This window comes from Lactuca virosa, chromosome 4 (genome assembly GCF_052849685.1).
Source record: "Lactuca virosa cultivar CGN04683 chromosome 4, Lactuca_virosa_CGN04683_v6, whole genome shotgun sequence".
NCBI lineage: Eukaryota > Viridiplantae > Streptophyta > Magnoliopsida > Asterales > Asteraceae > Lactuca > Lactuca virosa.
The window spans coordinates 42578431-42590441 of record NC_136429.1 but is presented as its reverse complement, the minus strand read 5'-3'; the positions used below and the strand labels follow the sequence as shown (position 1 = coordinate 42590441).

Below are 12011 nucleotides of genomic sequence, written 5' to 3'. Positions count from 1 at the left end.
AAGTCTGTAATTGATGAATTTAAAGACATTAAAGGTCGTCAGGCTGAGTTGTAATTCTTTTTCTAGGTGTTTTTTTGTGTTTATTTGTTGAAAACAATTTGTTTTTTTTTTAAGAATGTTAATTTCAGTTCATAATATTAGAGATGATGAAACTCCTAATTCCAAAAATCATGGTAATTTTCTTTAACTACTAAGGTAGTGTTTGTTTTTTGTCTGCAGATCTGCGTGGCCTCTTTTGTCTGCGCCGCGCAGACCACGCGCAGACATTAGCCTTCGCAGACTGTTTGTTTTTTTGAAGACTGCAGACCTAAAAATGTCTGCGCGCCCTCTTCTTGGCGCAGATGTGGATCAGAGTCTTCTAACATCTTCAGACATCTTCTAGCTTAAAAAAACATATATATCTTTATTTTTTTTAAGTTTTTTTTTAATTTATATTTTTTCCAACTTTATTAATGATAAACAATTTGAAAAAAAAATTACAAAACTTAAAAAAGACGTTCGACGATACAAACATGATATTTTTGACAAATTTATAAATAAAGATTTATTACAATAATAGTCGTTGAAGTTGTTTATATAAATATGAAAAAAAATCATAATATATTTTTATATTTTTTTTGCCAAATTTTTTAAAACATTATTTAATACAGTATCGTCAATTTCTAGAGAAAGTATTTATGGTACGTTTTTGAATGGATTTAATTGAAAAAATCGAAGTTTATTTCCATCCATTTATGTATCAAATTCTTTGATCACTAATTATAATGTTTACTTATAACTTTGCAACCAAAGTTGTTGGTTTTTATCAAATATATACGTTAATTCATACCATTTTTATTTTTATTTTTTATATAATAATACATAAAAGTTGGTCTAGATTCGTTAATTATTTATAACAAAGTCATAAAAATATTAAAAAATCACTTTGAAGTTTAAAAAATCAGTTTATTTAGATTTCAGTTTATTTTAGTAGCCCGCAGATATTAAAAAAACAAACAGTCTTCTTTTTTCAGACTGCAGACGTTTGGTCCACCTCTTCTACTGCAGAGGTCTACAGATGTGGTCCGCAGACTGCAGACATTTTGCCTCAGAAAAAACAAACAACACCTAAAACTTTTACCATCGTATAATGATGAAGTTGCAAACGTTATATTAGAGAAAGCTCCGTATAATTCAAAGTATACTTCTAGGGAAATTCAAAAAGAAATTCTTAGTATTATTGCATATAAAGTTTGAAAGCATATTCGTAGTGAAGTGGGGGATTCATACTTTTGTGTCACGGTTGATGAGTCACGGGATGAGTCTAAAAAATAGCAAATGGCGATAGTTTTGAGATTTGTTGATGCGGAAGGAATCATACAGGAAAGGTTCTTGGATTTGTTTCATGTTAGGGATACCTTATCATTAATCATGAAAACAAATATGTGGAGACAACTTTTACACTATCAATTTGATGTTAGTAAAATCCGTGGCCAAGGTTATGATGGTGCTAGTAATATGTGAGGGGAATCGAACGGATTACAAGCACTTGTTCTTGAGGATTGTCCTTATGCATAGTAAGTTCACTGCTTTGCTCACATATTGCAACTAGCCTTGGTGGTTGCTTCAAGGGAAATTATACCGGTACACCAATTTTTCACAAACTTAATTTTTACAATTAACGTAGTTTATGCTTCCAGTAAGCGTCATGATGAGTTACAAAAGGCAAAGGCAACTGAGATTGAACAATTATTGGAACTAGGTGAAATCGAATCAGGTAAAGGATTGAATCAAGTTGGGACATTAAGAAGCGTAACACCCATGTTTCTGGGCCAAGCATTAGTATGATGATGTAATAGTCAAGGTCAACCATTGTAACTCATTTTGAAGTAATAAAGATGAATTACTTGCATATTATGTGAATTATGTGATTTTATGTGTTTATATACTTGTCTATAAAGATATAATAAATCAAGAATGAAAATAAGCGTCAAAAATAAAATGTTAGATAAACCCGATATCTATGAATAAAGTAATAGTGGTCGTGACAAAGATTCCGGAGATATAAAGAACTCCGAAATTCGAGTTATAACGAAGAAGTTATGACATGTTGAAGTTTCACGACAAAACCGGCACGACACTACGTACGTGAAAAGTGAGTTTACGATAAAGTGCTTTTTAGCCTTAACAATCTAAATGAAAGTCGTAGCATACGTTAACCGAGAGTGTACATAAAAAGAATGCCCAAATCTGACTTCGTATGAGGATGTTATGATTTTTCTAAGTTTCGGCGTAACAGTATGTAACCCGGAATTCGAATTTTAGATCGATCGATTTTTTGCCGACACAACCTAAATGAGAATTTAAGATCTCATTAATAGGATGTCAACGATAAAAATACAGACGAAAACGGAGTCCGTATGTAGAAGTTATGCATCTTACACGATCATTTAACAGTGTAATCTTCTCATACTGTTAAATTTAAAATAGGTAGGGAATTAGCCGACGGAGTCAAAAGGAGAGTTGTAGATCTTGTCGATACCTACGTGTGGATATAAAGAACTTCAAAAACGCAACTCGTATGCGAAAGTTACGGATTTTAGAAGATAATTAGTTTTTAGAGTAACCGGCGAGTGACACGGGGCGCAATCTGAGCCACACCTTCTTCCCCACGTCTTTGCACGATACCGCGACACGTGGCACATTACGCCCACCGTAATTTTGAGTACGCTCAGCGTAACCCTTAAAAACCCATTACGCTCAACGTAATTCTTGAGTACGTTCAGCGTACTCGGCGCTGTCAGCCTATAAATAGAGACACAAATCTCCCATTTTCTTCACACCTTTCTCATATTTCCCTCTCTAATTCTCCCAAACCTTCAAGGTTTTTCCCTACCACTTCCCTACTGTTAGAAGAAAGTGTGTTGGGCCAATACACTAGACGTACCAGGAGTAAGTTGGGCGTATTGGGCTAAGTTGATTACATTGTTCCTCCCTGGTATGGTAGGCATACCAGGAGTACATTGGGCATACACACGTCAGATGCAAACCCTAATATATGGGTCTTGGACCCTATTTAAAAAACTTTTCTTTTCGCTTTCAAAAAGCATGTTATCTTTGTTTGTGGAAAATCCTAGTATATTAAACATTTTGAGTATAAATGATTGTTTCAAAATAATAAAACTCTAAGGATATCAAAATCAATACACAACATAAGTACAAAGTAAGGACCTAACAGTCATGAACACTATTGCAAGTCTTCTCTTTTATGACTCAACACCCTATTCAAGTTCCAACATCCTCAACACCACTACTTGTGATGCATATAAATTAAGTGGGTCATGTTGGTAAACCTGGTGAGATACATAGGTTTTTCATCCCACAATGTTATTATGATAATAATACATAATCAATAAATATGCAAAATCAACTGTTGCGAAACACTATAGATATATTCTCAAGATATCTATAAGACAATGTACACATACATACCCTGTCCAGTCGATTCTCACAAACCCTAATCAACGATCATCTGAAAGAATCACCTTACCTAAAGAATCATTTAGAACAACTATTTGACTACACATATAGGGGATTCCATGGTCGGTATAAGTCATAAAAGGCAACTATATGGGGGATGGAGTATAGAGAATGAACACATAACCCTTTTCCCCGAATCATCATGATTCATTAACACCTATAGGTAATGAGCCTTCCAGTGCTCCACATGACTGTCTAGAATGGTCAGTAGTCGTCATCTTACTCCGACAGATGACTTGTATGGAACCCGCACCTAGGCTCAAGATAGTGACACGAAAACAGAACTATCCTCTCTGTTCTAATCACTCACACTCCCCATAACTGAGACTACCCAATCTCTAACTCATCAAATACTTGTAGTATGATTACTACCCACACATCAGAGCTCTACTCTCTATTCCAATTTTGCATACATCCCTTGTATGATTACTACCCACTTTTTCAACTTACTTTGAATTCAACGACCCTTGTAAGTCTTAGTTTATCGCTAGCCCATACTATAATATAAACAGTCAATTCTCAATGTGATATCATGGGACACTGAGTATCTATTCAAATTACTTTGAGCTAAGCATCCTTTATAAGGCTTGCTTTATCACTAGACATGACTATGATGCATGTAATTAACTTCCAAACCCCTTTTCCTGCTTTATGAAATACTTTCCATCCTACATGTATTTTTATTCAGCACATAATTCAACCAGTAAGTATTTGCTATACCTTAAAACCTTTTAAGTAATAATAATTGTAATAAGGTTGTAAAGTGGTATAACCAAAAATACTTTTAACACTTATATAATCATATATGGATCACACAGAGTGTAGTATTATCAAATATACAGTTAACATGTATTCCAGATAATAGGCATTTAATTCACATATAAAGTATACTATCAGCATAGAGTACAAGTAACACACTTTTAGCATATATATATATAGTCCTTTAAGTATTCAAAACTTGTATTTAATTGTGCTTATGAAAGTAATTATGCACTCACTTGTTTGAGGTTGAAGATCCACGGTTAGGTTAGCTCCTCAACTAACACTTCAACTTTCCCTTTTTAAGCAACCTAATTACGAATATTACTAAGTCTCAGTATCCGTTTGTATTTATAAGTTTATATCAATTATTTTCGGATTCTTCAATAATCCCAAGAAATACCTAGTTCTATCAAATAAAGAATAACCATGTAATATCACCTTGGAGGTACGATTCGTTTGGTATACAGAGTATATTATTTGGAAAATCTAATTTAAACACCTCACGGGTCTAGCCTAGACATCACCCCCGAAAGTAGATCGATCAGTATTTTGACTAGAATTACTAATAAATTGTATTTATAAGTTCATAATAACGTATATGAATATAAATATAAGTTACACTTAAAACCGTAGTAAGTGCAACTTAACTTACAAAAATTTCTGGAAAAAGTTCGGAAAGTCGCGGGCAGAACTTCGACTCTGAACACTTCTTTTCATCAGGCTCTCTGATGTCACAGTGCCTCGCTAAAGTGGTCAAAAATTCATAAAAGTCGGGCTCGGGGTCATAGAAAGGTTTCTAGAGAGATTTGGATGGAATTTTGTGAAAAATGAAGCCAAAATTGCATCTATTTATTGGTTGGAAAAGGGGGCGCGCAACGCCCTTACCCTACATGTGAAGCACCTTTTGTGTTTGCGGAAAGGCTATCTCCGAGGCGTGACATGTGGCGCAAAACGGGTGGTGCTACGTCGCCTTTAGCAGGTAAATCTCGTAATCTTCGAAAAATCATATATTTCGCATACGAGTTCTGTTTTTCACGTTTTTTATATCCCCGATTTCATATCGACGAGTACTACAACTTTCATTTAGACTTCGCCAACTAATTCACATTATTTATTTATTTTACAGTCTATAAGGAATACACTTTAAAAGACCGAAATTCATATCTCCTTCATATGAGTTTCGTTCTCGACGTTCATTATATCGACGGATTTGTATTTACGAGGACATCAACTTTAAGTTTAGATTGTTTTGGATAACAAGAAACCGATCTCCATTTCATGTTTTATGACACACATTGTTGTATTGGGTTGAACGCAAAACTTTAAAAAATCATATCTTCTTCATACGAAGTCAGATTTGAGCATTCTTTATACTTACAGATTCGTAATCACAACCACTACAACTTCTTCAAGATTATTTATCTCAAATAATCTTTTATTTATAAACGTTATTTTATCGTTCGACGATAAAGTAATAATAAGATTTTCTTCAAATATTATATATATACTCATAAAATTTTCCACATAATGTGTACACAATATATATATATATATATATATATATATATATATATATATATATATATATATATATATATATATAGCCAGTAACACGTGCGAAGAACAATTATCGACATCGAGGATTTTAATTATTCAATTAAATGAATAATCATAACTAAAATCTCTTAATGGTCTAGCCCTAACTTACAGTCGTTACATATACGGGTGTGTAGTCTCCCCACCTATATATGAGTATGAATACATACATGATGATGATTACTTGTGCAACATTGTATATACATTCAAACTTTATTTATCTCAAAATTGTTATACTTGTAAAATACACGTATACTACATATTGTGACAAATAATAGATGATATACATTTCCATAAAGCATATTGTGGTTATTGAATGTATTCGTCGCCATAAGCATATGGAATGAAAGAAAACGAGTATCAAAATAAGAAAATGGATAAATGATTTTTTGCTATTATTAGATAATTTATATATGATAATGATTGGTTTATCAAAATTAAAAAAAAAATCACTATTTGTCATAAATGATATTGAACACTTCTAATAAGTTCGATGGTCAATCGTGTACAAAAAAAGTTTCTTAAATATAAACAAAACAAGTAGATAATTACCCTCCTAAATCATTTTCTCATTTTAATTTGCTATATAGATGTTATGTATATGCCAAGTAAACTCAAACCTAAAATATAGTAATATATCAACAGTTTTAACAAATTCGTTGGTCAATCATATAAAAAATTACCTAAATATAAACAAAACAAATAAATTATTATCCTCTTAAATCATTTTCATATACTTCATTTTTGAAGGATGTTTTCTCGGAAAACATCGCGAAAGCTTTATACAATATTCAATAAAAATAAAATAAAAATTAACACCATATAAAAAGATATCATATCCACAACATTCACCAAACCAAGTGGACGTATACTATAGTTTTCCTTTTTATTTATTATTTTTTTAATAATTAAAAGAAGGCCTCAAAGAACATGTTTAGAAGTATATTGATATGGGACCTGAGTCGCACGCTTCCACCAACCGAAACATTGGCATTGCCGTAATTATTCAATTGGTGGGTCTTTTCTTCATAGATTATCAACGTTCCTCGAATCTCTCTCCATGTATCTAATACATCAAAATGGATTCATGTAATTCAATCGCAAACGAAGTCAATAATCTGGTTTCACGACATGGGTTTGGTTAAGGTTTTACGAACAATTGATTTCGAACATGAATCCTACCCAACTTATGAAGATTTCGCAATTCTTCCCGCGTTTGCTATCTTCTTTCCAACTTTTCGATATTTCCTTGACATATATGTTTTTGAGGTAATTTTTACTCATCTCATTCAATCATATCTAATTATTTGATCAGATTGGGATTGTATTCATCAAATTTTATGGGGGACGTTAAGATAAACCAGAGTTATGTTTCGTGTTTGTTGGGAAATATGTTTCACATTTATAATTTTATTCTCTACGTTCAAATGAGAGATTCCCCATATTATAAGCTAATATTTTGATGTCAAAATACGGTTTTAGTTGCATTTAGAACCATTGAAATTGATTTTGTTTTACACAAAGTTATGAGTTTTTAAGAATCAAGAAGGATGAAAGATACATTTATATCTAATTGATGGATGCATTAGATCAAGGCTTATTTGGAGAGGAGACACGAAATACAAAGGATTATATATGAGTTGTATTGGCGATAGAATCCCTAGTTTCGAATGGAAGCACAAATGAAGATTATTTCCAAGAATCTTGGTCTATCAAACTGCTAGTTATTGCTTATGTCAAAGTAAGGTGATTTGAAAAAAAAAAAGTAATGTAAATTAGGCATCTTTAAACAGGGTGAGAAATGAGTAGATATTTCATGAAGATTTGGATCCTTTAGATGTGACATTTAGACCTCCATAAGTATGGTGACCATGAAGACATGAACATCAACGAAAAATGCAACACAAAACCCTTTTTTCTGTAAGTGATTTCTTAGATAAAAAGAGGTGATAATGGTTGTATCAATGAATATAACATTATGGGGATCAGAAAATGGAAGATAAAGAGGAGATTGAGAGTCTACCATGGTTAAACAAAACCAAACAAAGAACTCTCAAAATCGACTAACTATTAAACATAAAATATCAAATATATAATCAATCAATTCCAAAAACATGTTCACATTTTATGATTGAGTGACATGTTGCAGGGTATAGGAAGGCAATTAATATTTGCAAAGGAGAATCATAAGCTAGATGTCGATACAGAAGAAAGAAAGAAAAAAATACGAAAATTTAAAGAATCGGCATGGAAATGTGCTTATTATCTTTCAGCTGAAATTCTTGCTTTAATTGTAACTCATAACGAGCCTTGGTTCACAAATACTATCAACTTCTGGATAGGTCCTAATAATCAGAGATGGCCCGACCAAAAAGCAAAGTAAGATCATATAACTGTATTGTATCATTGTATGCACTTTAGTTCTTTTCATCATCTCAATTGTTTAATACATATTTTTCAGGTTAAAATTGAAAGGTCTATACATGTACACAGGTGGATTCTATGTGTATTCCATCTTTGCTTTAGTTTTCTGGGAAACGAGAAGGTCTGACTTTGGTGTGTCAATGGGGCATCATGTTGCAACTGTCATCCTCATTGTAATGTCTTATATTTGTAGGTATATATATGATTTATAAAGGAAATTCATGGACTAATAATTTAATACTCTAATACACGTTTTAATTAAAATATTTGTTTCTTGTAGATTTGTGCGTGCTGGTTCTGTGATTTTAGCTCTTCATGATGCAAGCGATGTGTTTCTTGAAGTAGGAAAGATGTCTAAATACAGTGGTGCCGAAGGACTTGCAAGTGTTTCATTTATATTATTTGTGATTTCATGGGTAATCCTTCGGCTTATTTATTACCCTTTTTGGATTCTACGGAGTACAAGGTTTGAGCATCATGGAAACTACATGCTATTAAAGTTCATGCATTTAATATTCCTTATAAATTATGAATTATGATCATATCATCTTTCTTTTTATTCCTTGTTGCAGTTATGAAGTTGTTATGTTGTTGGATAAAGATAAACATGATACATTGATACCAATCTACTACTATATCTTCAACACCCTTCTTTTCTGCTTGCTCGTTCTTCATATCTATTGGTGGGTGCTTATATATCGGATGCTTGTTAAACAAATCCTAAATAGAGGCAAACTTAGTGATGATGTTCGTTCAGGTAAGTAATCAAGTCACTATGATTTAATTATCGACTAGTTGACCTTTTGAACATTAATAAATGCAACTTGTGATTGAATTCACGGTCCAAAAATCCACCTTAGAGAATATTACACTTTTGTACACACTCTTATTACTTGTTTCAAACATTTTAAGTTAATTATATATGTTATGGTATCGGTTTTATTTTAAATAGTTTGGTTTTTCCTTTTGCAGATTCTGATAGTGATCATGAACATGAAGATTGATCAATCATTCTTGTAGTAAAAAGGTAATTGGATTCGCCAAGAAAGCGATAGAATTATAACATGCGAAAGAGTTATTTAAGGGTGAAAGGAATTTCAGCACGAAAGTTTCGTTCCTTAATCAAGGCACGTTGTATATTTGTATGAAATCAATCAAATGTTTGATATTATATAGGGAGTCAATGTATAGAAAGTTCAAATGTAATGAAAAGTCAACTACAATGGGTTCTTAATTTGGTTACATAATGATCTTGACTCAATATTGCAGAACTTATTTACACCTAAATACCTAATTAAATCTAACCGAATGATCTAACTATCTTGATGTAACACCCACAAACTACGGTGAATTATTTTTAGCTTTAAGATATTTTAATATTCGTTTGTATAAGTTATGAATTATAAAGGGTGTTATGTGGGTGTTTGTTATAGGTGTATAGATTATGGAGATTATTGATTTCAAGAGGATAATATCCAAGTAACTCGTTAGGTATGAAGAAACATGAATTTACATCGGTATTTTAGGGTTGTCCTTAAATTGGTGAAATATTGTGTTATGTGTATGTAATTGATACATTTAGACTAATAAGAGGGCCAAGGTGTAAATTGGTTATTTAAATCTAATTACTTATTCATTTAGCTAAATTTAAAAGGATTTCTAACGGTTACCATGCCGGTAAATCAGGCGGATAAACTAGAAACATTTTCCAAGCTATACTTTAAGAGGTTGTAGTAGAAAATGTTTTTCTACCTAATAACCTTGAATCTTGCATGGTACTTGTTTGAAGATGCTCCAAGGATGCTCGAAGATGAAGGAGACATCCAAGCCTTGAGTATCATTGAAGCTTGGAAACATTCTGATTATGTTTAAAATGATCTTGTTGATTCACTTTATAATGTGTATTGTGTAACCAAAATGGTTAAGGAACTACTTGAAGCATAAACGAAAGGAAATGAATATTGAGGACCTAATTGTTTGCCTCCAAACCGAGGAGGAAAAATAAGAAAATGAGGGAAATGTCATGGAAAAGCTAACTCGTGATGGTTCTAACATCGATCTTGCAACAATCATCTCCAAAGTCACCCTTGTGGAGTCTAACCCAAGGAAATGGTGGATTAATACATGTGCCACCCTACATGTTTGCTTGAATAGGGAGTGGTTCAGAAACTTCAAAGTTGTGAATCGGGGATGATCTGCTCGTTTCATGTGGTTATGGGCCTCATAACACGTGGTTCACATGGAACAAGTGTCGGGACCAAAACTTGTAATTGCTATAACTTTCGTATCCGACCTCTAAAGTAGTCCCCGTTTTCACATCCATTCATGTTTTAACATGAAAAAGACTTTGAAATAATAAATTTCATATTCAGTATGAAGATATTAATAAGTGACTTAATGGATCACTTAATAAGGCTTTGAAAAACCGTTTAATGTTATTAGCGACACTTGAGTTCCTAAATCGTTTTTGAGGAGGAAGGGTTGTGTACGCAATGAATGTACATGGAGCATATTGGTTTCCCATGCTCGTGGCGGTATAACCAAAAATCGCCCCATATGTGTATACCATACGATAGGCCAAACACATATATGGAAAGAAATAATAAAACAGAAGTACAATAAAGTTTATAATTAAACAAAATACATATTACTACATATAAAAACCAACACAAAATCATCAAAATCACCTAAAACGTTGGCTTTGTGTATTTTCCCAAAGCAAAAACATCTATTATTTTATGATAGTCAAAACTAAGCATAAATTGATTTTCGATGCTAAAAACTGCTACCCATTCAATCTTTGTTTTGTCATGGTTGTTCGGAGATATGGTTTTGGCAACTTCAATTTCTATAATAATCCTATTTTATAAATGCAACTCTTTTAGTTTTAAATATAAATCATCTCAAACCCGTGGATCAAAAATATTAAAATCACTTAATTTATCAACAAATTCATTATTTTCAACAATCATTGGAATAATCAACTTGATCATCTGAATTATCAACAATATCATTAGAATTAATAATTAAAGGATCATTAGAAATATAAACAAATTCACTAGCATTTTCAATAATATCCTCATTTGTGACAAAATATTTATCTATAGATTGGTGTAAGGAATATAAAATTTCTTGATTTTTTTTATGTTGAACACTGATGGTTGTTTTCTAGGAAACATATTAACCAAACAATACTCAAACGATGAGAGCAAAGAAACATAAAACCTGGATTCCTTGAATAAGTCATTGTTTTAACTCTCAAATTGAATAAGTCATTGTTTTAGAACTTCCAACTTTCAACATGATTAAGTAAGTCCGCCGTTTCAAAATCACAATTAGAAATTTATAATCGTTCTAGAAATCATAATCGAAAATTACAATCAAAAATCACAATTAGTAATCACAGTTAGAAATTCAAAATCAATGAAGTAATGAAGTCAGAAATTCAGAATTTTTAGTATTGTTCCAAGAATTTATACAACCAGAATTCACAATAACTCAATATTTATACACATCTCATTGATTTTTTTTTCAAAATCGTCCTCGACTCACATAGATTCCAGAATCATCATGGGTCCTCCTCACCCCTAACACTCGGTAGTAGGCTCAAGAAATCAGAAGGCATAAGTGGTAAGATTTCTTTTTCTTATTATCATCCTCACCCTTGACAGTCGTGATTCGTGATGAAAGAACGTCGCCTAAATCCTAAT

The 12011-nt window shown here is 32.2% G+C and overlaps 1 protein-coding gene across 1 annotated transcript; it reads left to right on the top strand.

Annotated features, from left to right (window-relative positions):
* The first annotated feature begins 6856 nt into the window (after positions 1–6856).
* Positions 6857–9564, top strand: LOC145109696 (ceramide synthase 1 LOH3-like). The gene is made up of 6 exons (XM_079046887.1): positions 6857–7146; positions 8027–8256; positions 8339–8494; positions 8582–8767; positions 8874–9058; positions 9274–9564. Exons 1-6 carry the CDS (start codon positions 7009–7011, stop codon positions 9303–9305), a joined length of 927 nt encoding a protein of 308 aa, XP_078903013.1. The 5' UTR covers positions 6857–7008; the 3' UTR covers positions 9306–9564.
* The last annotated feature ends 2447 nt before the right edge of the window (positions 9565–12011 follow it).